The 27,383-nt window shown below is 41.7% G+C and overlaps 1 protein-coding gene across 1 annotated transcript; it reads left to right on the top strand.

The window, feature by feature from the left end:
* Positions 1-85: 85 nt before the first annotated feature.
* On the top strand, positions 86-27,116 carry cyfip2 (cytoplasmic FMR1 interacting protein 2). The gene is made up of 30 exons (XM_008419595.3): positions 86-274; positions 7,471-7,620; positions 7,706-7,795; positions 9,097-9,174; positions 9,677-9,778; positions 10,588-10,769; positions 10,902-10,998; positions 12,663-12,791; positions 13,393-13,497; positions 13,612-13,700; positions 13,834-14,071; positions 14,276-14,428; positions 15,115-15,254; positions 15,370-15,517; positions 15,799-15,952; positions 16,095-16,251; positions 16,339-16,435; positions 16,517-16,593; positions 16,671-16,779; positions 16,875-16,994; positions 17,074-17,273; positions 17,352-17,439; positions 17,542-17,685; positions 17,840-17,930; positions 20,383-20,513; positions 22,427-22,499; positions 22,620-22,714; positions 22,857-23,095; positions 24,282-24,429; positions 25,347-27,116. Exons 2-30 carry the CDS (start codon positions 7,504-7,506, stop codon positions 25,512-25,514), a joined length of 3,759 nt encoding a protein of 1,252 aa, XP_008417817.1. The 5' UTR covers positions 86-274; positions 7,471-7,503; the 3' UTR covers positions 25,515-27,116.
* The last annotated feature ends 267 nt before the right edge of the window (positions 27,117-27,383 follow it).

Raw genomic sequence — 27,383 nt, 5'->3', positions numbered from 1 at the left:
AGAGCGAGAACGCGAGATCAGCGTGTCTGGGGCCCCTCATCGCCCATCACCTCACTGTGACTGTCCCTTTAAGAATATGCACTTGCAGCCATTTTCTGCTCTTTGTGTGGGGCGGATTAGCAGCGGGGCTGGTACTGAGCGAAACTAGAGCATCAATCGGCACAGAAAACAGAGGAGCAGGAACAGAATCACAAACCCAGGAATCGTCGGCTTGCCGTCGCAGACCGCGACACCGCCCGCCTGTTCGTCGGCCAGACGGACATGCAATTTTCAGGTACGTGAGAAACGGAGCGATGGATGCAGGGGAAGATGAACGGGGGGGCGGGGGGCTGGGGATGTGCGCTGGGTAGTGATGATGGCTGGAGACTGGAGTGGCTGTTTTTCAACACCCCCTCCGCCCCACCACCACCACCACCACCAGCAGCAACCCCCTCGGTCCGTATTTGCTTTCTGCTTCTTTCTCGCCGCTTACCGCTCCGTGCACGGAGGGAAAACATTTAGACCGCAGGCGGAGCGGAGATAGAAGCGCGGGGCTTTTTACGGTTACATGAACGGGATCCCTCCTCACCCCCCCACCATCCCACTTTCCTCTCTCTCTCTCCACCCCGTTAGCCTACATCGGCATCGTAGCTCTCACGCTGAGGAGATGGGTGGGGTGAGGAGAGGGTTCCCGTGCAGCAAGTGCACTCATGAATGATGGAGCACGTAAAGGCTAAACGACACCCTCCAGGGCTGGAAACGGCTCGAAGCGTTAAGACCGAGGCGAACGGAGTCCTCCGGATGTCTCGATTGCACATTTTCTACTCCCGATCACGTTTTAAATTTGATATCGTTTCATGAATATTGCATGCAATTGTCCCTCTGGCTTGTTCCCTCCACCCTCCTCCTCCTCTTCCTCTTCCTCGGGTTGATCTCTTCAACCACCAGGCCGTACAATGCAGATGCTTTCAGGGCCATCACACCCGGTGGATAGACGTTCAGGCCTGTGAACAGACAAGGCTCACCTAGCCTACTTCCGTTTCATATAAACGCGTACATGCTGCTTTACTTTTTTTTTTTCTTTCATCCGTCTGACTGTGAATCTGCCTCTTATGCAAACCCTCCGAGCTGTAAACATGCACTGGTGTAAAAAGAAAGGGCTGCAAATACGTTTAGGCTTATTCTGGTGCATGCAAAAATATAACTGTTTATCTAGAACAAGAAGGGTATTTTGGAGCTTTGTTAAAAAAAAAAAGAAAAAAAAGAAAAAGTTGTGTGTCAAAACATGGCTAGAAAAAAAAAATACTAAGAATGTTGCAGACACTCATGAGCTTGCTTTTTTTTATTGATTCCAGTGGGGAAATATTTAGGCGTTACGGCAACACAAACAGGTAAAATAACAAGGAAAGTAGTAAAACACAATACTGAGAACAGCTCAGTATAATTGACATTGCACGTAAAATGGCTAAATGATAGTATTTATCGTATTAATAATAATAAAAACTCCAGTGATGGGAAGAATAATAAACAAAATTTATAACAGCTGCTCAAACAACCAATTAGATTGCAGCAACTCATTCAATTCAGCTGTACAGATGCGGTGGTGTTGACTTGCTGAGGCTCAAACCGACCATAGGAATGTCAAAGAATGGAGATTTTAGTGACTTTTAACGTGTGTTGATTGTTAACCCGTCACCGTACGATTCTGTATAGTTGGTACCAGAATTTAGTGTAAAAAAAACATGAACGCATAGATTCCTCGTCCTTTGTATCCATGCTGGCGGCATAATGGTGCAAAGGATATTTTTTCTGGCATATTTTAGGACACTTGGTCCCCATTAAAAGTTGTTTAAACGTCACAATCTACCCGAGTGCTTATGCTGGTCGTATATCTGTCCTCGAGTCACCTGATCTCCATCCAACTCCATGTATTTATAAAATAAATTTGCCTGAGTCCATATGTTATTTCAGCAGTAATGGGGCTAATTTTTGCTTTTTGATTCAAATCAAAATCAGCGTGACTTACATATTTTTGTCTTCAATCTGTTGTAAGACTAATGCGCTACTGATAACGATTAGTATTAGTGATTTTAGGTAAACTGAGAAGCAAAACGGATAAGTGATATGCCACTGATATGAAAACAGTCCAAATAAAAGGGAAGGCAGCATGTGTGTATATATCATCGGTTGTAGTCGTTCCTGTTCCTGTTGCTGCTACTGTAAATATAGCAAGTGGAACAAATTAAAAAACTTCTGCAAAAATGACTGTGAGGATCAGGTGTTTTAATGTCACCGTGCCAGTTTTACTAAGCGGACCGTGACGGAAGGTAAGCTTATTCCCGTTACTCGAGTGATGTCCGTCAATCGGAAGACGGCAGATCATGGCGACCTGGGGACGCAGCTTGTTTTTCCCGTGACAGTGGGGCATGTGAAACACCAGACCAGAGTCCTGTACCTGCTTCCAATCTGCACGCCACACAGATGTTGATGTGATGTGAGGAATCGTCTGCTGTTTTTTTTCTTAAATACTCGCTTCCTTTCAAGACGATGGGATCGCGCTCTGCTTGGCGCATGACTGTGTGTGTATAAGCAGAGCTAGCCTGGAGGCGAAGCGGGGTATCCCATTAAGGGGAGTGACACTACTGGCACTGACACACTTTCTCCCAGCAAAGCAGATGACTGTCAAATAGCCAACCAGAACATACAGTGGAGTTCCTTTCCCAGCCCGACTCGTATTCAGTCTTTTTTTTTTTTTGTTACCATTTCCTTACACAAGATCTCGATAAAAACTGTAGTCAACAGTGTCAGCTTGTCTGCGGTTGGAGAAATGGTGTTACTTTTACAACAGCATTTTAAACATCCATCTAGACGGTGAGATTTCTGGTTAGAAACTCGCTCTTCCCTTTGCCTGCTTTAGCCGTTCCTGCGTGATGCAGGCTGAGTTTTGTTACCAAGAGCCTGGAGGGGAATGAAGGGGCCCTTCTTCTTTTATACCGATGTACATGCACACTGGGATTCACAGACACTCTAACTATTGAGCACAGTCTGGTATAGGGTGGGAAAGTTTATTCAGCCAAGCCAGGGTCTTAGGCTGTGTCTGTATCCCCAAGCACAGATGGGACTTTGGTATCACCGAGGCTGTTTGTCAGCTGGACAGACAGTGCTTGGATACGCGCTTTAATTTGTGTAGTCTGTGGATAGTCAAATATAACCATGTAAAGTCTTAAAAAAGACGCTGACGGTCTCTTTTTGTTTGCGCTAAAGGGGGAGTATTTTGTAAAAACAACCTTTTTGGACTTCATGTTATATCCTCAAAAATACACCTGGAGTGTTGCCTTGATTCTTTCATGCATGTGTGAGAAATCCATTAATCTCTCCCGTCGCAACCACTCAGCTGTGTAAAATAATAATAATAATACATTTTATTTCAAAGGCGCCTTTCTGGCACTCAAGGACACCGTACAAGAGTAAAAAATAGTGACGGAAACAAATAAAATATAACAATTAAAAATAGATAGAAAATAAATGAAACAAAACAATGTATCTATATAAAATCTATGTAAAATCAGGCAAACCAATTGTGTCATGTGGAAAAGGCAGATCTAAAAAGGTGTGTTTTGAGTTCGGTTTTAAAATTTGATAATGTCTTTATGTTTCTAAGGTATGGTGGTAATGAGTTCCATAGTTGGGGAGCAGAGCGACTGAAAGCTCTGCTCCCCATGGTGGTGAGACGGGCAGAGGGGACAGTGAAATGGATAGAGGAGGATGATCTGAGGGAGCGAGAGGGAATGGCAATATGAATAAGATTTGAAAGATATGGTGGGGAGAGATTGTAAAGGGCCTTGAAAGTGTACAGAAGAATTTTGTATTCTATGCGGAACTTGGTGGGCAGCCAAGTTCCCACCAAAAACGCCTGGGTGGGGCCAAGCGCCGTCTTCGAGGACAAAGCTCCTCCTCGGGGCTGCAGTTTTCACGCTACAGGGTGTCCACCTCACAGAACAGCCCTCCCCCGCGACTCCCACGCTCTGCTCCTACAGACTAGCCAGCAGCAATTAGCAAACACCAGGTGGAGCTGTGCATCAGCTGAGCTAATCACACAAGCTACTTCTCAGTGCAATGCCGATAAGACGGGCTGTCAAAGGGCTCATGGAAGAGCAATGTTTTGATACTTCCTGAAGACGGAGTTTTTAAAGAGACGGAGGCCCAATCTCAAGGCGTTAAATCACAAATCTAAATGTCTCTTAAGTGATATTTGATAGTCGCACCATCATCGAGGATGTCAATTCTCACTCCTACAGTGAGATTAGAGACTACCTTTAAAATGTGGGCGGGTGGAATGGCCTGCCCCCGCTCCTGCCCTCAACCCCACAGAACAAGTGTTGATTGATTTGGATGTCGTCCCACAGTAGTGTGCGACCAAGCTGGTGACCAGCATGAGGAGAAGATCATCCCAAGCCGTTGATGGTCTGTGCAGATCTCCAACAGACCGCAAAGGCAATTGTTTGTTAAATGGATAAACTGTTAATTTGCTCATTCAGACTTTAGTCGTCCGAACCAATAATCAATAGATCAATAGGACCGAGCAGAATGAGCTCGATGGTGATAACCCCGACATCAACTGTGCTCCTTTAAACTATGAAGTCACATTCACACATACAGACATTTATTTTTGTTTTTGTGTGATTTAAAAAGATAAAATGAAGACATAGAAGTTAGCTCACATCACAGTCTGCTCTATAAAGTTGGGCCCAATCTTTATGCAGATGAGCGCCTCTGTCCCACTGGTACTTGAGTGACTCAGTCATCTGGTTTTTGGCTCTGAACCACGTGGTTTACTTTGGCGTTTTACCCTTTGTGTTTGTGAGGTTTGACAGTTTGACTTGACAGGAAACTCCACCTACCACCCATTAGCTTCGCTTGCCGATCATTCGCAGACGTGCACATTATGGGCGCGACCGACAACAACGTGGGCCACAGTGTGATGTAATATTCTCATTAAGAAACTCATCAAAAGACATTCTTGAATATTTTCCGGGTCCTGTAAAAGTTGCTTGTCAGCTGACTTTGATCTTTTTTATTTTTTCTTTTTTTTTCCCTTCCGCTTTTTTGTTTCTTTGTGGTTTACCTCCTGACCCTCTGGCTCTCTTTGTGCCATCCCTGGCCTTGAATATTAAGCTGATTATCAGCACTGTCTGCTCGGTCAGGCAAACCCCGCCCCCCCCAAAATAACCCACAGTAACATGTGATAAATGTGGGATGATTGCCAGAATGACATTTTTTTTGTTGTTGTTGTACATTGGTTATGTAGATGCTAAGAGTTAAGTATAGCTGTGTGAAGACATGGTTATGTTTCCATATTTATATAACACTCAATATTTACTTTAGGTGACAGAAACGCAGCTTGCTAAGTGTTTCAAAAAAAAAAAATAAAGCAAAAAACCCACATTTGTCAGCGGCTCTGACGAGCTTTGTGCGATGGGTGCGTTCAAATGTCATTCGCTGTCAGACCCTCCCTCGCCTCTGTCAGATTATTGACATTTCCAGGTCCTGGCATTTCAAGAAGGACTTTCTTTGAGCATGCAAGCCCAACGGGTAGGCAAAAAAAAAAAAAAAAGAAACGGCGAGGGGCCTCTTCCCCTTTTCTCGCTGCCCCTGCGTGTTTGTCTGGTGTTGCTGTAAAGTCAGGGAGGAAGGGGTGCAGGTGCAGGATGAACAGACAGAGCTGTAGGTCTGCGCAGAGCGTGAACGTCTCACAGAAAGGAAATGAAGCCGTCTAGACATGTCAGGGGTAAATCTTGTGTGACTGAGAAGCGTCGTCTCTGCATATCTTCAGAACGGGGATATTGTTGTCCTTTTGATCCGTCAATCAAATGCCTCCCGTCCCGTTTTAAACAGTTGGAGCAGCGGATGTGTGTTTTTAACTTTGTGTGTTTATAAAGCGATACTTAGAACTGCTGTTAAGTTGTTTTATTTCAGAAGCGCTTGGTGTCAGTAGAGCTTTTCCTTCTTTTTGTACAACGTACCTGCGAGCACCTCTTATTTGTTTTGCCTATTTTGTTTCGTAACCAAACCCCTGAGGTTTCTTGCTCTTGATTTAGATTTTTAATCATTTGCGCTTTTGATAGTCTTAAAATATAACCTACAATTTTCCCCTTCCTTATCAGAAGGAGGACGAGACACAGGAAGTGAGCTAATCAGTAAACATTGTGGTGGATGAGAGACTTTTGACTAATTTTGATATGGATTCTAAAGAGAGACAGGCTGATCAGATTGGCTTGTAGTTTCTGAACTCCACTGTTTACCAGACCTAACAATTATTTTAGCAATCAACCTATCAGCATTTTTTATTTTTTGTGTGCGTGTGTGTGCGTGTGTTTGTGTACGTGCGTGCGTGCTCCGGAGGTCAAGCGATGACATTTTATTTCCAATTTCACTTATGTGTGTTTGTGCAATTACAATAAATTAAGTGTAAGTTTAAGTTTGATGATTAATTGATTAATCTGATTAAAAAAGCAAACAAAATTGGCACATTTTGCTGAATTTTCATTTAGCCACATAATCCTCCTTTATATGATATTAGAAAGACATTAAACGATGCAAATAAGCAACTCAGTTAACCTTTTAAATAAGAAAATTAACATTCTACTGTCTAAATTGCAACAGCGCAGCATTTCTTTAGATTTGTAGCAGAGTATGGAGCTAAAAAAGCACTTCTAACATCAGCATGTGAACACCTCAACCCTTTCGACTCGACTTAACATCAGTGCAGTTTAGTCAGTTTAATCCATTGACTGTTTTTTCGATTAACCAATTAATAATCAAATTGCGAAAGGTGCTGAATTTGAACTGTTTGAAGCTAAAACTATTCCACTTGTGAAGCTCTTGGTGAAACATCAAGTTTCTTTTTCTATCTTGACTGTAAAATGTATATAGTTTTTGCAGCTTTGTGGGCGAATATTTAAAAAAAAATTTATTCAACTTGATTTATTCGTTTAATCCGATTAATCAAAATCTACTTTCCTACCCTTCTTCCCATGAGACATCATTATTTTATTTTTTTAATATTAGGAGTGCACTGCATGTCATGTGTGTGAGAGTAGTTGCTGTTCGACACTGTTTTACTCAAATTTGAAATTGAAGACCAGCAGATGAGAAACAGATGTCAAATTGGCCGGAGAATCTTGTACTGGAAACTGATTGGTGCGGGTAGCATTACAAAATCACCTCTCTCTGTGTTTTTCCTAGCAAAGGCAGACTCTTACTTTTTGACAATAAAGTCACCAGAGGTTTGAGAGTGGAGTGTGGAAGTTTGCTGTCTGGAGGGTGGATTTTATCCAGGTTAAATTACAATTTACAACAAAAATTGGACAACGAGTAGAAAAATCCGACTGCGACGCGATGCTCCATCTGAAGCTAGCTTGACTTCACGCACTTGCTTTAAAGTACATCTGCTTGCCCGCTCATATAGCTACTGCAGTGTTTCCCTCTCAGACCTAGGTGTTGTTTGAGTGACGCCTTTTTACCATGACAACCCACGTGACGCTGGAGGATGCTCTGTCCAACGTGGACCTGCTGGAGGAGCTGCCTCTGCCGGACCAGCAGCCATGCATCGAACCACCCCCCTCCTCCATCATGTACCAGGTACTCCCCTCGACTATTTCTCACCGTGATCCTCCTGCTGCTTCATACCGTGTCTAACTCGACTCCGTTGTCTCCTTTTCTGCAGGCTAACTTTGACACCAACTTCGAAGACAGGAATGCCTTTGTGACCGGCATCGCCCGTTACATAGAGCAAGCCACAGTCCACTCCAGCATGGTGAGTTTAAGTGTTCTGCTTCAAAGATAAATAACATAGGGTGTTCACGCAGCCTTAAAACGTCTGAGATTTGTGTGTCTAATGTTTAGGCCTTAAAACGTCTTAAATTCATTAAGAAAATGTATGTTGGCCTTAAATTTGTTAATCACAGGTCCTAAATTTTGTTCTGGCAGGACTATTTTTTAAATTTTTTTTGTGGGACTTTTCTGTCGGGTAAAAGTTTGAGTTGCACGCAAACATCTTTCTGTGACTTGAAGCGGTTGAGGCTAAAGGCCACCAGCTGCTAATATACCCCGGCTAGCTAGCTTTTTTTGCCTCAATCATGGGCACAAAGCTGGGTTCACAGTTTTTGTTATGCTTGATTGTAATGCAGCAAGTTCCCCCAACTATTCCTCAAATTCACAGTTTTTTTTTCTGTCTTAAATTTTATTGAAAGTGGCAGTAAAATGTCTTAAATTATATTTGTTGAAACCTGCAGAGACCCTGCAATAACAAAAACAGGTCCTGACCTGCTGGCAGCCTTATTTCTTTACAAATATTAAAATAACTGTGCTCCACTTTTGGTAGTTTCTGTTCCTGTTCACAAAGCCCTCTGTGGGAAACGGCCTCACGCTCGTAAAGGGAGCCTTGTTTTACTTGAACCGATCATCATTTGGCACGTTTGTCCTCCTTTGGCTCATCCTGTGGCAGAACACACATGCACAAAAACACACAGACGCTCACAGAGACACACTTCCCACTCACAAGTTGGTGAATCAGTAGTGCAACGGACCGCTAAGGCTCTCTCCCCTCCCTCCCCAATTGCCGAATGAGTGGAGAATGTGATTTGACTAGCAACGAGGAGAGAAGTGGAGCTTTATTTAACTTTACTTGCTTGATCAGGAAGTGGAAATGAGGTTGAAGACTGTCAGGATGGGAAAACCCACGTATTTTTAAGAGGGGAAGCGATCTAACCCTGTTAAAATATTCATTACGAATGGGAACAAGTGACTCAGCTGATGGGTTTGACATAATGCCAAGTTGCTTGGTGGCTTTGCAGACAAATAGTTAAAACTAGAATCACAAAAAACAAGGCATTCTATCGGGACTTGATGTGATACGCCAACGGGATGTGGTTTATGATCGCACAGCAAATGGGAAAACGTCAGATTTCTATGGCATTATGTTAAATAAATAAGAGTGTGGATATTTTTGCAAGGCAGTGTAAACAGAGACTTAAAGATTTTATTTCATCAGAAGTGACTGTGCAGTTGCTTTGTATTAAATTAAATTTGCTCTTTCTTTTTCCTCTGTTTGTGCAGAACGAGATGCTGGAGGAAGGACATGAATACGCAGTGATGCTTTACACCTGGAGAAGCTGTTCCAGAGCCATTCCCCAGGTAAAAAAAAAAAAGAAAAGAAAGTGAGCTCACTTCATACGATGAATCACCAGAACCACATCTGTCTGCAAAAATAAAAAACAAAGCACATGTTGCTGTGTTCAAAACATTATGAAATCATGTCGGAGAACATGTAACATGGGAATTCACCTTTCACACTTTTCACCATTTGGTGGCTGTGAATCAGAAACTTAGTTGCCAGCTATGATCCTTGGACTAATCTTAACACATTTTGGAAACCGAGGTTTTGAAAACCGGTGTATTGGCTTCTGTTAAGAAAACACCTCAACATGGTTTACGGATACTTAAAAGATGAAAGACATTATTAAATTTGAACATAATTGTATTTTAATCACAGGAAAAAACAAACAAGCAAACAAATGTAAATGTTTAAATAATGTTTATTAGGGAACAGTTTTGTTTAGTTTTTAGATTTAAAGCTAGCTGCTTACCTGAACTCTGAAGCCCAGCCTGAATAATGGCGCCATCTTGTGTTTGTTAGGTGAAATGCAACGAGCAGCCCAACAGAGTGGAGATCTATGAGAAAACGGTGGAGGTGCTGGAGCCTGAAGTGACCAAGCTCATGAAGTTCATGTACTTCCAGGTGAGTTAGAGGCTCCGGCCTGATGTTCACGTGAACCAATACAGAACAGTGGAGATAGTGTTGTTAATGATTTAAAGGGAAAGTGTCTCCCAAATGTATCAAAATAGTAATTAAAGACAGTTCTTTTGAACGGATGTTTTTACAGATTGACCCAGATCAGGGGTGGCCTCACCTTTTTGCTGATTTTCAAAAAAAACAAAACAAAAAAAAAACAGCCCATAAGTGTAAACGGTTGCACATCCAAATAGGGTTTTTATCAGCTGCTGGTAGCATCAGCCGTTGCCACCGAACGATAAAACGTGGCATGCCAGAAATGCAATCTGTTCAAGACAAACAGAGCACAGTAATGAAAACTGAATTGTCATAATATTGCATCCCACGCTCTCTGTGACTTTTTAGCCTCTCGGGGATGATCGTCTGTGTTGGCCTCTACTGCAGTTATTAGCATATATAGTGTGCATTCAGGAGCGTTGTCAATAAATGGCAAATAATTGCTTTCCAAACTGTCCTTGGCAGTATAATTGTTCCGCAGGCTGATATTTTGATTATGCTGCATTGTGTAGTCCTTATTTAGAGTTTCATATATTCTTAAAAGTCAATACACTCTGTCAGTGGCTCTTTTTAGCATCAGCCTGCAGTGCTGAACACACAAGGCGCTGCTAACGGAGTCACCCAAGCCGCTGCTACCGTTTCAAAACAAAAGCGTTACTTTTGGGTTTGTGTGCAGAGTTAAAACTGAATGCATGTTGAAGTTCAAACTCCGCTTCGGGACGCGACGCAAGGCTGATTGATGTCTTGTGTTTTCGCAGCGGAAAGCCATAGAGCGCTTCTGCAGCGAGGTGAAGCGTCTGTGCCACGCCGAGCGGAGGAAAGACTTCGTGTCGGAGGCCTACCTGCTCACGCTGGGGAAATTTATCAACATGTTCGCGGTGCTGGACGAACTCAAGAACATGAAGTGTAGCGTGAAGAACGATCACTCTGCCTACAAACGGTACCGTCTGACGTTTAGCTGTCTTTATGTCAGCCGTGGCTTTTTTTTTTTTAAGAGTGGTTTTTCTTTCGGTTAAAAGAGGAAAAAAAACAAAACAAAACACGATGTTGTTTTCTCTCGCTGCGACTTAAGGGCAGCTCAGTTCTTGAGGAAGATGGCCGACCCACAGTCCATCCAGGAGTCCCAGAATCTCTCCATGTTTTTAGCCAACCACAACAGGATCACTCAGGTTAGTTTATTCATCATCTTCTGGGTGTCGGTTAAAAAAATAAAAATACAACTGTGGTTTTGGTGCAAAATAAATTTTGTTGTTCAATACTACAAGAACATAAAAGTATTTTTGTCCTAATTTCTAGTGAAAATCACATTTTAAAAAATCCAAAACTTAACTTATAAGACATTTTTCAACAAAATATTGGAGCTTGTTTTAAGTCAATTATGATTTAATATCAATTAAAAAAAAGTATTACATCCACTGGCAGATATTTTTCTCTTTTAACAAAATATTTTTGCCATAAGTGAAATAATCTCTCAGTGGAACTAGTAGTTAAAAAAAAAAAATCAATATTAAGCAATTGGTTATCCAAAACAAGCTGTTGTAGCTTGCTGAAAATTTACTTGCAAGTTAATTTTGTCTTATTTCCAGTATTCTAACGTTTTGGACATAAAATACTCGGTAACATTTTGTGTTTTTGCAGAAACTTTGGGCTTAGAGTGTACTCCGAATGGGGGGGGATCTTTATTTAAATCTGTCATAATAATAAACCATCTGACCTGCTAAAACTTAAACTTAATAATGTCGAAACCCACTGGCGATAGAAAGCAGATAAAGGAAGACCTCATATTTTGTGCTCTCCACGGTAACAGGTCTGAAAATTAAACGACGCTCCGCAAACCAAGTTATCCTCTGCCCCAAAACTAGAAGGAAGCAGAAAAAAGGTCTGGCGAACCTTCAGGTCCTCGCTCCTGAAGTTTATTATTTAATTTGAAAAGTTCAGGTCTGGAAAAATAAATCCTATGTTAAATTAGTTTTTACTTTCCCTCCAGCCACTCTTAGCCATACAAGAGTGGAAATAAATAGTGTCTGTTGAACAATATTTGGGATTTGGAATAATAATATCTGAATTCAATAAACTTAAGCATCGAATAAAACTTGGAGGCATGTGTAGAAATTTTGGTGAAGTGCGATAGCACAGCAACGATCGTGTCAGCTCATCTTTGAGGTCAATGATTGGATGAACGAGGTTGAATTTAAGTAGGAAAAGGGCAGATAAGTTATAGTTTGCTGGAAATGCAGATTCAGAAACGTCAAAATCATTCGGGAAGCCATGACAAAGTGGTACATGGGGCCCCCAGGTACCGACACATGGACAAACACTGGTCCCTAAAAACGTTCAGGGTTTGATAAATGTCAAAACGACAAAAGAAGGTTTTGGGTTGTGTTGCCACTCTGGGAAAGGGGAGATGTTTGACGAGGTGAGGGAAGAACGGATCGATATCTGAAAGTTTAAAAACAGCCACCTTCTGTAAGGAAACACAAAATGTATTTTAGATCTCAACTTTACCTGACCCAAAAAAATGATATCATTCGCTAAGAGGTTCATATTTATGAATTGCTTTTCATTCTGTCCACTGGTGCCATTATGGACATATTTGACTGTGGACTGACCTCTAAAACAGGAGGACTTGCAAAACGATGCAGGGAGGTCACAGAGGTCGTTTAAAAGTTCCTCGAAATGAGAAACGCATCAACTTTTTGTGCATTTATTTCGTTCCCTTTTGAGATCAATACAATTCTTCTGCATAAGAAAATAAATACGTGTTCTGGGAATTAGCCTGTGTTTTAGCATCTGAAGCCTTTTCTGCTGTTTTTTCTTCTTCTTTTTCCTATAGTGCCTGCACCAACAGCTGGAGGTGATTCCAGGTTACGAGGAGCTTCTGGCCGACATCGTCAACATCTGCGTGGATTATTACGAAAACAAAATGTATTTGACGCCCAGTGAGAAACACATGCTGCTAAAGGTACTTCTTCATCTGCTTCCAACTGGGGCTGCAACTCACCATTATTATAGTTCGCTGAATATTATCGATTATTCTTTCAATTATTCTGATTAATCGGATAAAAAGAAAACATGGCGCATTTTGCAGATTTTCCAGCTCAGCCCTTTCTGCTTGACTTAACAAGCATACGGATAATCTGATCATTTTTTGGATTTTTGTCATTTTTTAATAATTGGATAGCAAAAGATGCTTAATAGGAGATTTTTTTTGTTTTGTTTTACTGGATTTGAATCAGTTGGAGCTAAAACTGCCACGTGAGAATTTCTTTTTATTTTAAATGCAAGATATTTGTGTCTTGTGCAGTTTTGACTTAATTACTGCTCTGAGTGTGTTCTTTCACAAAACGGCCTGTTTTTGAGTCTACAGACTCCAGTAAATAATTTATCTATTACTAAACTAGTTGACGATTATTTCAATAATCGATTGATCCAATTACTTGTTTCAGCCCTGTTCCAAACCTGTAACAAACATAATGAAACCATCCAATCTCAAGCCTTCCGAGGCTTTTCTTTTTTCTTTTTTCTTTTGCATTTTCAACACATTTCTTCCTAATGTTTGCCAGGTTATGGGTTTTGGCCTCTACCTGATGGACGGGAACGTCAGTAATATCTACAAACTAGATGCCAAAAAGAGGATCAACCTGAGCAAGATCGACAAGTTCTTCAAAGTAAGAATGCTTGGTGTTTTTTTTTTTTTTGCTTAGCTCGTCTAAGATGTGCAGAAACGTGTCCAAATGTCTGTGTGGCAGAGGGTAAGATGTTCACTTGATGTGTTCACTCAGCTTCAAGTCGTGCCTCTGTTTGGAGACATGCAGATCGAGTTGTCACGCTACATAGAGACGAGCGCTCACTATGAAGAAAACAAATCCAGGTAAGACCGTACCGCCGGCGAAACGAGACAAAAGTTGCAGCTTCCCGTCGGCCTCGTTTGAAAATCCCATCTGCTCTCATTTTTCCTGAACCCTCTTACCCCCCGCACACACGCGCTCGCGCCCCGTGCCCAGGTGGACGTGCACCCAGAGCAGCATCTCGCCGCAGTACAACCTGTGCGAGCAGATGGTGCAGATCAGGGACGACCACATCCGCTTCATCTCGGAGCTGGCGCGCTACAGCAACAGCGAGGTGGTGACGGGCTCGGGCCTGGACAGCCAGAAGTCGGACGAGGAGTACAGGGAGCTGTTCGACCTGGCTCTGAGGGGCCTGCAGCTGCTGTCCAAGTGGAGCACGCACGTCATGGAAGTCGTGAGTGAAGAGCCAGGAGGGTGGTGGGGGGGGATTGATGGCATGTTCCGCTGCGGGCAGAGAGAATCGCTTTTTTTTTTTTTTTTTTTTTACCCAAATGTCGATATGTGTGGATTTTGAGACGTTAGCTTTGTTTTGGTGTTTGTTTGTTTTTTACCATTGATCTTTCCAGCTTTGACAAAAACACGGTGTTGTGTCCCACAGTACTCCTGGAAGCTGGTGCATCCCACGGACAAGTTCTGCAACAAGGATTGTCCCGGCACGGCGGAGGAGTACGAGCGAGCCACGCGCTACAACTACACCAGTGAGGAGAAGTTTGCCCTGGTCGAGGTTATTGCCATGATCAAAGGGCTGCAGGTAAATGCTTGGAAATCATATCTGTAAGCCAGTAAGGGGTCTGCAACCTGCAGTTCAGGAGACACAGCTGGCTCTTTGGACCTTCTGCCACTTAGAACTGAAAAACTTTGACTGAAAATGATGAAGAAAAGCTTTAAAAATGGATCTAATAACACATGCATGATTTTGCTATTCCACCCCTTGGAATAAATGCATTTAATTTCTATGACAGACCAACACTATAAGCACCTGTCATTTTTTTTTAGACCCATTTTTCTTGCTGGAAATTATGCAACTATCAACAACCCACATAAGAAAATGTAGCCATTATCTTTTTGAGAAAGTTTTATGTTTTTCTTTATTTGTAAAGAAAAACATATAAAGGCACTTTTTAAACCAGATCCCTGCTATAAAAAGTGCCTTGCAAAACCATTCATCTCCGTTGAATGTTTTTACATTTTGTTGAGTTGCTAGCAACAAAGCAACCCGTTTTGCTGGGTGCTTTTTGTGATGCGCTTTCTTTTAAGGCATACAAACAAACATATTACTAAATAAACATTTTTGTTTGTCCTCTCTGAGTAGATAATTCATAAAACCAGCTTTCACATGCTAGCTAATTTCACACACAAGTAGCTGATATCCTGCATATTTCAGTTTAATTCTTAATTTAAAAAAAAAAACACAATTCTGTGTCTCGTACTGTGCAGGTTCTGATGGGTCGCATGGAGTCCGTCTTCAACCAGGCCATCAGGAACACAATCTACGCGGCTCTGCAGGACTTCGCTCAGGTCACCCTCAGGGAGCCGCTGCGCCAAGCCGTACGCAAGAAGAAGAATGTTCTCATCAGGTTTCTGAAAACGACAAAATCAATACCTCTTCTAATGACGCCGAACAATAATTCAGCAAAGAAACCTTTCTACCTGCACCAATTCCTTTTTAAAAAAATTTTTTATTCTCCGTAGTGTCCTGCAGGCCATTCGAAAGACTGTCTGTGACTGGGAGGGAGGAAGAGAGCCTCCAAACGACCCCTGCCTGAGGGGAGAGAAGGACCCAAAGGGTGGGTTTGACATCAAGGTGCCTCGTCGAGCAGTGGGACCCTCCAGTACACAGGTGAAGACGATTCGTCCCTATTATTTTATTTGGAACGTCTTTATCTGCTGGCTCTACCCTGCGATGAGACAAAGTATTCTCAAACGATCAGTAGGATGTAGGATGTCACTTGCTAGATTATTCTTGGCCCAATTTGGGAACTCCTCAAAGAACTGCAGTACCATCTGCATGGCAGACGGTACTGCAGAGCTTTTTGTCTAAATCAAGAGGAAAAAAAAAACATAGTTGGACATATTTTTTTAAAAATGTGTGTTTATTTGTTGTTGTTGTTTTTTTTGCAGCTCTACATGGTACGCACCATGCTGGAGTCATTAATAGCTGACAAGAGTGGATCTAAGAAAACTCTTCGCAGCAGCCTTGACGGACCCATTGTGGTGGCCATAGAGGACTTCCACAAGCATTCCTTCTTCTTCACACACCTGCTGAACTTCAGCGGTGAGTTGAAAGCACAGTATAGACTTTAAGCAGGCCATTATTTTAGGTCATATATCTTTATTCTTTTATATTTTTGACAAAGTTCCCACCAAAAGTTTTTTTTTGGCCAACATTTAGTAACCCCTCTCCGTTCTGTCGTCAGAGGCCCTGCAGCAGTGCTGCGACCTCTCCCAGCTGTGGTTCAGGGAGTTCTTCCTGGAGCTCACCATGGGCCGCAGAATCCAGTTCCCCATCGAGATGTCCATGCCCTGGATCCTGACCGACCACATCCTGGAGACCAAGGAGCCCTCTATGATGGAGTAAGACGAGCTCACTGTTGCACTCAGCCTCGGCCTGTCCTTTGGAAGTGAGCCGGTAATAACAACCTCCACCCCTTCCTCTTCTAGATACGTTCTGTATCCTCTAGACTTGTACAACGACAGTGGCTACTACGCTCTGACTAAGTTCAAGAAGCAGTTCCTGTACGACGAAATCGAAGCTGAGGTAAGGGGCAACAGCAAAAGATCTAAATCCAGACAAGTCGGTAAAGACTCCAAACCTTCACTGACTTTTGCCTCTTCTTAGGTAAACCTCTGCTTTGATCAGTTTGTGTACAAGTTGGCAGACCAGATATTTGCCTACTACAAAGCAATGGCCGGAAGGTATTATCAACAGCACTTCCCAAAGATCCGACAATCTTTGTAGGCTTCCCCTAAATACATTTAGGTCTTCTCCACAGTGTCCTCTTAGACAAGCGCTTCAGGGCGGAGTGTAAAAACTACGGCGTCATCATTCCGTACCCTCCGTCGAACCGCTACGAGACGCTGCTCAAGCAGAGGCACGTGCAGGTACGCGGAAAACCGAAGACGCGATGCTCTCACGTCGGTGGACGGCAATTGTTCATTTTGAGCCCGATTTACTGGTTTGACTGTGCATCTTTCAGCTTTTGGGTCGATCGATTGATCTGAACCGCCTGATCACCCAGAGGATCTCAGCCGCCATGTACAAGTCGCTAGACCATGCCATCAGCCGCTTTGAGAGTGAGGACCTCACATCCATAGTGGTAAGAACGCTGAGAGAAGTTTGCTCGTTGCTCCTCTTGCATCATGCCTTCTCATGCCGCTCCCGTAACACCTGGCCAGGAGTTGGAGTGGCTGCTGGAGATCAACAGGCTGACCCACCGGCTGCTGTCCAAGCACATGACCCTGGACAGCTTCGACGCCATGTTCCGCGAGGCCAACCACAACGTTTCGGCCCCCTACGGACGAATCACGCTCCACGTCTTCTGGGAGCTCAACTTTGATTTCCTCCCAAACTACTGCTACAACGGATCCACGAACCGGTCGGTTTACTCGTAGATCTCTTCAGATTTCTTATTGGCTTCCACCTCTCTGTGTTTAACTTTTCCCCCCCCTCTCAGCTTTGTACGCACAGCTATTCCCTTCACCCAGGAGCCTCAAAGAGACAAGCCAGCCAATGTGCAGCCTTATTACCTGTATGGGTCCAAGGTAGGTTGACATTTCGTTTTGTTTTGGCTGTGTTTAGAAGAAACTAGCTGAGACTTACATTGTCTTTTGTCTCTCTCTCTCTCTCTTTGCTTTTCTTCTCAGCCTCTGAACATTGCCTACTCCCACATATACAGTTCCTACAGAAACTTTGTCGGCCCGCCTCATTTTAAGACCATCTGCCGCCTTCTTGGTTACCAAGGCATCGCTGTGGTGATGGAGGAGCTACTCAAGATTGTCAAAAGCCTGGTATTTTATCTTCATTTTTTTCCCTCCACGCTTACGAACACATCTCTTCCCCCTCAATGTTCTGGGTTCTAAAACTTATTACTCTCTCTTCTTTCTGTGCAGTCTCTCCATTCGTTTGCCTGCCGTCGTTTATAAATCTCTTGTCACTTTGCAGTTACAGGGCACCATCCTGCAATATGTAAAAACTTTGATAGAAGTCATGCCCAAGATCTGCCGTCTGCCACGCCATGAGTACGGCTCCCCAGGTGAGCTGAATTAGCTGCAGCCTGTGGGGCGGTTTTTGATGAGGGCGATATGGCTCGCCGTCCAGGGCGCCACCCCATTAGGGGGAGGCGTGTGCGCTTGCGTGTTCAGTCAACAGGGAGTGGGACTCTGTGTTGTCACAGAAACAACTTCAGTTTTATAAAAACTTTCTTAAACAGACTGTTCGGGGCGGGCAATTACAAAAATTGAGAAAAAGAAAAAAAAAAAGTTTTATCCTTAGAGTTACTTTCCACAGCAAAATTGGATAATTTGTTAGATAACTACAACTTTGCAAACCCGTGTCAAAGAGGTAAACAAACTTCAAATAAGCAATGAAAACAGGACACTTTAAAGCTTTATAAATCGAATGTATGGTTTTTTTTGTGAAACGTGCGGCCAGTGAATGGAAGCAGCTGAAAGTCTTAATTTTCTACACATATAATAAGGTGATTTACTGTTGAGAGTTGAATTGTATAATTGTAATAGTGTAGTTGTCAAACGTTTATTCCAAAGACACATGCCACTTGAATTCTATAAAACTGTTTTGTCGTCTCACTCCAACTTGTTTAGCTGTGAAACGCCACTGCAGCTAACGCTACACATGTAGCAGATGATGATTAGTAAAACACTCCTGCTGCCATCAGACGCTCTCTTGTTCACTCATGGCGTCTCGTTGTCTCGGCCACCTACTTTTACGTAACCTACCTTGACAGTTTGGCTGCTGACGTCTCGAGAGCTAGCCGCCCCTCCCAGTGACTGTATTGTGATGCGTCATCACCACACATGCGGACATCATCCAGGATGTCCCGAAAAAAACCAGGACAATGTCTCTGTGCTACTCTGATAAAGACCCAAGGCCTGCCTCTGAAGTTCAAAGTGTTAGATGTTTGCACATCACAAGATCACAACACACTTTGAAACCTGCAAAAAAGGTTGATTGTGATCTAATCTAAATGGAAGGATTTGGCCCCAAAGTATGACAGAATTCGCTGTTCAGGTGATACACTCGTGAGATTTGGTCGTAACTTTGACAAAACATAACATCCACTGGAGTAAAAATTAATTTAGTTTTATTTGTTCAGCACAAAACCATATGCGTATGCTCACTCAGAATGTGTTACTCAACATCTCCTGGTGTTACATCTTAGTATTATTCCTGACCTGCTTCCATGTCTTTATCCAGACTTCTAGTGCAGATGTCCGTCAGATGGGATTATCCGTGCAAGGATTTAGTAATCTGTAGATTACTGATGTTCCTTACCTTGAGCTCCTGAACTTACCTCACAGCTCATGATGTTATTGCCATTTGTTAACGATCCTTTTGCCTCCGTTGCTCTCTCTAAATGTGGGTCAGAACAGCCATACGAACCGGTTGACATCACCCCGATTTAACCCGGAAATACCTGATTAACAGGCGACTGGTGAGGTTACATTAGACACATCATGATTAGAAATACCTTACAGTGTTGAGTAATAGATGGTGCTGCAAAAAAACAACAACTAAAAAATCATATTTGGCCTCTTCTATATTTGTTCTATTTTTCTCTTTTAGTCCCACTTCAATATTTCAGATGAAAATAAATAATGGAGACAAAGATAAATGGACCAAATACAAAATGCAGTTTTTTAGCGGTGATTTCAGTTATTAAGAGAAAAGAAAAGTTTTCAAACAAAACTTGGAATTATCTTTTAATTAGTCATACGTTTTGATTCGGTTTCACTCATTATCCCCAGATCTGCACAATCAACACGTCTGTTAAATAGAGCCAGTCCACAACATGAAGTAGGCTAAAAGAGTTGAAAAGAAAATCAGTTTGCTACAACTTGATATATAAAAAAAAATCAGCAAGAAATGAATAACAAAGTAATTGAAGTATATATTATTTTTTTGAAGCTATTTGTAAGGCTTTGGGTGTCCAACACACCAAAGTGTCACAAGTTGGACAAAAACATAGATTAGTGAAGAGCTGTCTCAGTCTGGTAACTCACCCAGGACGTCCCGAAAGAACCCAGAACAACGTCTCTGTTCAGGTCAGAGTTCATGATTTGACATTAGAAAAAAGAACTGAACAAAATGGCCGTCTGTGGGATGGGATGAGAGACAATTTAAAGAGCTGGCTAGAAATCCTTCACAATGATGCGAAAGACTCTTTACTAAGGTGTCGCAAATCCTTTATGTCAGTTGTTACCGCTGGGTGTGGCACAATCAGGTATGGGGGTTTTTGAGGAAATTTCTTTTTCGCTTGTTTGTAATAAATATAGCGATTGTTTTATTTATTTATTTTTTTAATTTTGCAGTTTTCTGTCTGATATTAACATATTTGATAAACTTATCTAAAAAAAAATGTCGGTGTGACAGTAAGGCAAAAACAAAAAGAGAAATGTAATACTTCTGTTGATGCAGATTTCCTGAAGGTTTCGTGAATTTTTTTTTCTCTCTCCTGCCATTTCAAGGCATCTTGGAGTTCTTCCATCACCAGCTCAAGGACATTATTGAATACGCCGAGCTGAAGACGGACGTCTTCCAGAGCTTGAGGGAGGTCGGGAACGCCATCCTCTTCTGCCTGCTCATCGAGCAAGCTCTGGTGAGGCCTTTCCGCCTCCGTCTCCCCGTAGCTAATCCGGTGTAACGACTTCCTCGCGTTCTCTCCCCAACCCTTCCTGTGAATACCTGCGCCGGGCGCCTGGAGGTTTCTGCTCGGTTTATAGCGTCGACTGTCTCCGTGTAAATCAAACGATACGATCGAAAACTGTCAGGCTTGTGGGTGTGTTTGGTGTTTGATGTTTGATGATGGGGTTTGTTTTGTCTGAAACACAACTCTATTTTTCATTACACGCTGGCAACTACCGCAGGTGGTAAGGATTTAGATTTTGTTGATATTAAAATAACATAGAGACCATTTTTGCTTAATTTTTTTTTTAATCACTTATTATTTTTTAACATATTAATTAATTAATTTGATTCATTTTATTGCACATATACAACTTTCATCTCCAATCAGCCATGGAAAAAAAAGGACTGAGATTTTCATAATCTACGACAAAGTGAAAATGTTTAGGGCATGCATCACGACCTTGTTTGTCCTTGCAAACTTTTTTATAATGACAAACCTTAAAATCTCAATGTCTTTGTCTTCCATGGAGGAGGTGACTCCATTCTTCTGGTTGGTTGTTGACTCAGTCCTGTGTTTTAATTCTTTGGTTTTATTTCCAAATTACCTTTAAGTTTGACTCCTTTCATGCCTTGTTACTCATGTTTTTCTCAGTATGATTTCACCATTTCTGTGTGACTGCACTGACTCGGTGTGTGTGTGTGTGTGTGTGTGTGTGTGTGTGTGTGTGTGTGTGCGTGTGTGTGTTGCTTTGGATCACATCCGAGCGAGTCGGTTTGTTTGTGTGGGTGTCTGATTTTCATCATTGCATGACTCGTCTCATACACTACAAGATGTCACTTTGTCGCTTTTAGTTTAATTGCCGTCACTAACAATCACCTTCACTTTAGTGTTGTCGCATAACCTCACATCGAGTATCACGATAAATCATTGTATAGTCATTTAGTGGTTAAAAATTACAGCTTCTTAGGGTGTTTTCAGTATAGACTCGGTTTGACTGAGGAACAAAATTGCAACAGCTGTTAAATTTTCAGCTGGTGCGGTTCGGTTTCACACCGCACTGTGTCAAATGAGCTGAACCAATTGAAAAACCTGTTCACCCTCTCGCCTGTGGTGGCGATGCCTCAAGAACCACTGAAAAAAAAAACAACAACATAAAAACCTCTGAGCAAGACACTGAGCACAACACCAAAAAGTATTTTTTTCTATTTATTTTGTTTTTACAAAATGATCTGTGTCACAAATATTGCTGGAATCATAGGTTGTGGTCTTTTGCTAAAGACTGTAAAGAAATCCTAAAAACTCTAAAATATGACGCCGCTGCATTTTTGTTTCCATCTTGTGAAGAGGGATGTTGCGCTCATGTCTTCTTTAGAGGTTTCCGTGTCGTTTTTTTCAGCAGTTCTTCTTGTAGCGCCACCGCAGGCGAGATGGAGAAGAGGTCGAAAGCAAATTGCACCAGTTGAAAGCATAGTAAATGTTTCAATGCTGGTCCCCAATCAAAACGAGTCTGCCAGGTATGAAAACGCCCTTAGTTTCTTATTGCCTTTGACGAGGAGAGAAGAGCAATTTGGACTTGCAATTCCGTCTGCATGTTTTCAGTAAAAAGTATTTTAAGAAAATAATCTATCATTTTGGCATTACATCAGTCACTGCACAGAGATACAAACTCATAATTCTCTAAAGATAAAGCAAATAGCCTGACTGCAGTGACATGAGTTTTGGGAACAAAATGTCAACATATAGTATATATTAACAATTTAGTTAAACTAAAATACATTTTAAAAAAAGTTGTCTGTCCGGATGCAGGGTAAGGCTGTCAGTGAAGCAAAGTGAGTTTAATTTGTGGCTTAAAAGTTTCCTATTACATTTTGCTTGACCCTTAGTCCCAAGAGGAAGTGTGTGACCTGCTTCATGCTGCCCCCTTCCAGAACATTCTTCCCAGAGTCTACATCAAAGGTAGACTGAACTTTGGATGGCTCACGGTTTCCAAATTTTGGGAGATTACTCCTGCAGTGTGCGGCTGCCCACTCGGAGCTCTGCTTGTTCTGTAACTTTCCGGTTCTCTGTGACACGCAGAGGGAGAGCGGCTGGAGGTGAGGATGAAGAGGCTGGAGGCTAAGTACGCCCCTCTCCACCTTGTGCCTCTCATCGAGAGGCTGGGAACTCCTCAGGTCAGTGTAATCCCTTTTCGGCTGGGCTGAAACTAAATAAGTTGTTTGTTTGATTTGTTTTTTTTTTTTCTTCAAATATGTGAATTTCCATCCGTTTTTTAAAAAAAAACGTGTTCTTCTCTTTCTTCTCTTTACACTCCAGCAAATAGCCATCGCGAGGGAGGGGGACCTGCTGACCAAAGAGCGCCTCTGCTGCGGCCTCTCCATGTTCGAGGTCATCCTGACGCGCATTCGCAGCTTCCTGCAGGACGCCGTGTGGCGCGGGCCCCCGCCCACCAACGGCGTGATGCACGTGGACGAGTGCATGGAGTTCCATCGCCTGTGGAGCGCCATGCAGTTCGTCTACTGCATCCCCGTCGGCACACACGAGTTCACAGCGGAGTGAGTAGCATCTGGCCGACATCTGCGCGGCACTTTGAAGAGTTTTGCTTCCAGGTGGGAGCTGTCAGGAGCGTAAGCTGCTAATTGTGATAATGTGAAGGAACTTTTAACGGTAGAAGTTGTTGCAATGAAGAGTAAGGGCATGGTTTTTCACGCTGGCATGGCAGTCGGCCTGCTGTTTGTACACAAAGTAGGAGCAGAGGTCCAGACAACACCTTCTGTTTGGAAGAAAATGCTCTGATAATAGTATCTACGTAAATTGTTTAACATTTATATTACTTTTTTTTTTAAGTTACAACGTCCACGTAAACGTTTCTTTTTCTTTTTCATGGTATGTCTTGATGTAATTCTACAGAGTTCGATTTTAGCTGGATATCTTCATTGTTCCAGAAGTGGTATTTCTTTTCAACAAGCTGTCTTCTTGCTCCGCCAAATCCTGTGACACTTACAAGAACATCTTGTCTCTAAAAGAAGAAAGCACACTTGTATTTTTTTAAAGATGTAAAAAAAAATGTTTTAATTAATAATAAGCTAACCTGGAACTTTTAAACCCCACTATGTTAGCTGTGAAGCAGTGTGTTGCTGTATGTTGAGAGAACATGCTTCTGCTATACGATTAAGAACGTAACACTTTTTGCTTAGCTTTATAAAACTGAGGTGGTCCGAAGAAGCTTTTTGCATGGCACTCATTAACTCAGACTAATAGTCTAAGCACTGGTATGTTGCTCCTTAACTACTGCGATTAAAATGTCTGTCCTTGTACAAAGAGCTCCAACTCCCCAGATGGTGAACTATAACAAACCATCTGGCGTGCCAGGTTAGGAAGACGGGTCTCAGGCTGTGCTGAGAATGAGTGTTTTTAGAGCCACTTTTGTTTTTGATGCATTTTCCCTCCTTCCTTCCTTCAGTTATGTGCTTTCTTTGGTCTATTTTGTCAGATAGAGAAAGTAAAGCACTGATTGATGCGCATCAGAGAGTGGATCAGCCCGAGGCGAGTGGATGTGTTCAAACAGGCCTTCGAAAATCCGTTCAGACCGGTGAATGCAGAAATGCCGGAGAAATATTTTTATTCATAGCCACTGTCGGGTTCAGAGGCGAGATATTGTTAACGCGGTTTGCACGCACTCTGGGTCGCACTAGTTTGCGGAAACTCATCTTGTGTTTTGCGTGCGCCTTTTCCTTCCAGGCAGTGCTTCGGGGACGGGCTGAACTGGGCGGGCTGCGCCATCATCGTGCTGCTCGGACAGCAGCGCCGCTTCGACCTCTTCGACTTCTGCTACCACCTGCTCAAAGTCCAAAGGCAGGACGGCAAAGACGAGATCATCAAGAATGTGGTGAGTGCGTGCCGTCCACGGCGTTAGAGGGGGACATGGAAATGCACACTGTACTTTTCAGATTTTATTAGTTGGAATTTTTTTTTTTAAATCATGTGCCCTTCACCATCCTCTTCACTAGTATTCTCCACATAGTTGTGATGCGTCACATAAAATTGCAAACATAAAATAAAATTGCTCGCCTTGTAACTATCTCTGGGGTTTGCAAATCATTAAACTACCAAACGGTGATTTTAGCTGCCTGGAATTCCTACTTAATTCCTTACTTATTATGCTGTATTATAAAAGAAGCTGTATTATAAAAGAAAAAGGGTGACATTTTTTTTTCTTGTATTAATGTTGGTAACCTTCAGCTTTTTTATAATAGCAGAGACGACGTGCAAGAAATCAGCATCTTAGTAATACTTAGGCAAATGTTCTTAACTTCTTCTTTCACATTAGCTTTAGCATCTTACATTAGCGATTAATGCTGCTAGCATTACATCACCATCAGTCTCCACGTGTCTATAGATGCTTACCTTAATTTTGTTTCCAAGGCTGCCAGAATTTCCAAATCTAGCCTGAACCGCTCGGAACATAAAAAAGAGCAACTTTACAGCCTTCCTATTACTTGATCAAAATATTGCTCTCTCTCACCCTCTTGAAGCCTGACTTACAGCTTGACATGTCTGATAAAGTGCAGTTTTACTTTTAAAAATCTTATTTCATCTCTGTGTTTCCTCTGACTTCATATTTAAACACCTAGCAAACTCTCAAAAACATTTAACTTGGATTGTAAATAAAAGAAATGTAGTTTTTGAAAATCCTCCAATTTTCCCCCATTATTAGTGGCAAAAAGCAAAAAAAAAGCTCCAAGGGATATAAAAATGCTTTATTATTCAAGACCACCACTTGTGCTTTATTGTTTTCCTCTGCAGCCGCTGAAGAAGATGGCAGACCGCATCAGAAAGTACCAGATCCTCAACAATGAGATATTCGCCATCCTCAACAAGTACATGAAGGCGGTGGAGACAGACAGCTCCACTGTGGAGCACGTTCGCTGTTTCCAGCCCCCTATACACCAGTCCCTAGCTACCACCTGTTGAAAAGGAAGAGCCTTGAAAAGATAGTGCACACACAGACATACTCTAAAAACATACTGTCTCGCATACGCACCTACACACACGCATACATTCCCTCCTTTAGCTGTGATGCTAATCTCTGCCTCGCCGCAGCAGCTTTAAGAATCCACTGACAAATCCATCTCAGTTTAATTTAAAATGCGACTGTCTTTACGTGCTGTGGTGAAGTGGACCAGAGCAGAGGTTGAACTGTGCATTCGCATCTTTTTTCTTTTCTTTTCTTTTTTTAGTTTTCCTTTCTTTTCTTTTTTTTAAATTTAATTTAGATTAATTTTTTTGTGTGGCTCTCACGCTCGGATTCATGCATGCCTTCTGTTATTTCAGCTGCTGAGTTTTGCATTGGACCACCGACGTATTGGATGGATTAAAGTAAAAAAAAAAAAGTAAATAAACTGAATCTGAAACAAAAAAAAAAATCTGCAATGAAATTTAAATGCAGCGCTTATTAAAACTAGATTGCTGAACTAAACCGGTTTTTATCCATTCGCTCATCTGTCTGCGTCCATCTCACGGTGTCTACCGGGATTGTTCTGATCGACCCAATCATTACTCCTTTCACACTTTGCCTGCCTTCTTTGATTTGCAGTATTCACCTTTGCCTCCTAACAATCCAGCTTTGTTTGCTGCAAGTTCCACTGTAAAATTTCACTGTTTGGAGAAAAAAAAAAAAAGAAAAGAAAAAGAAAAGTGAAGTGTTGAGTGTCGTAATAGTCCTTGTTTAAAAACTGTTATTAATATTTTTAGTTGACACATTCTTGGTATAATACTTGCCTATCTGCTATTGACTGGAAACCTCAATTGTTATTTTAACCCCTTCCTTTGTTAGTCGGAAAGATTTTTTATATTCTGTAAATGAACTTGGTGATATTATTTGCAATTTTGAGAAGAGATATTCATCTGAAAAAAAAAAGGTTTGCGTTTTTTTAATGAACAATTACTGAAGAAACAAGACCAGATAAATACCTCTAGGCTGTATGAAGATCAACCTGTTTTAAGTGTGAGTGGATGAGCAGACTCATTAAATACTGTTAAAATAAAGGAAAAAAAAAAATCTTAACTAAAACCGAATTAAAGGGCAGTCTTCTATATAGAGTCAGTATTTACTATTGTTGAACTTTTGGTTTACCTTAGCAGTGTTATTAAAATATGCAAATTCCCACTTTTCTTTCATATAAAGGAAAAAAGACAAATGATTCAGAACGACCACTTCTCAAACAGCCATGTGATCTGTTTCTGCTCCGTTTTGACAGAAGAAAGTTTCTTTTGTAAAACCCAGTGTCTTTTTATTCTATTTATTCAACTTATTGTTCATTTAAAGGTTAATCTAGTTAAAAATTAAGGTACCAATGTATCATGTCTAAACTTCAGCATGGCAGATGTAATTTATTGTCATCGGTGGCTCCATTTGTGACATGAGGCTTTGTTTATGATATGGTTGTACAAGTGAAAATGTTTTGAAGTAAAACAACAAAAAAAAAGATAAAGGAATATAAAGTGTACAACAATGGTCCTGCAAAGGACTTGAACTTATGTTGTATTTCCATGAAATAAAAATGTTTAACTTAAGCTATCTTTAAGTGTGCTTTATTGTTCTGTATGGCTTTACACGTCAGAAAATATGACACTGACATTTGTCTTTGCGTTGGAAAAATATTCAGACAAATTTAATTTGTGGCTAAAAAAAACTATTTTATTTAGCAACTGATCATTCTGGCTTTTTAACATTGTGTAGATAAAGTAAAAAGGAACAAATTAGAGCATTTTTAATTGTGCAAGTTTGCTTTCAGCTGAAAATTCTTGCACCACTTTCTAATAGAAAAATCAGCTGCTGTG

The sequence above is a fragment of the Poecilia reticulata genome, chromosome 10 (genome assembly GCF_904066995.2).
Source record: "Poecilia reticulata chromosome 10, P_reticulata-male-v2, whole genome shotgun sequence".
In the NCBI taxonomy this organism is placed as follows: domain Eukaryota; kingdom Metazoa; phylum Chordata; class Actinopteri; order Cyprinodontiformes; family Poeciliidae; genus Poecilia; species Poecilia reticulata.
The sequence above is the reverse complement of the archived record's forward strand: the minus strand, read 5'-3'. Positions and strand labels throughout refer to the sequence as shown.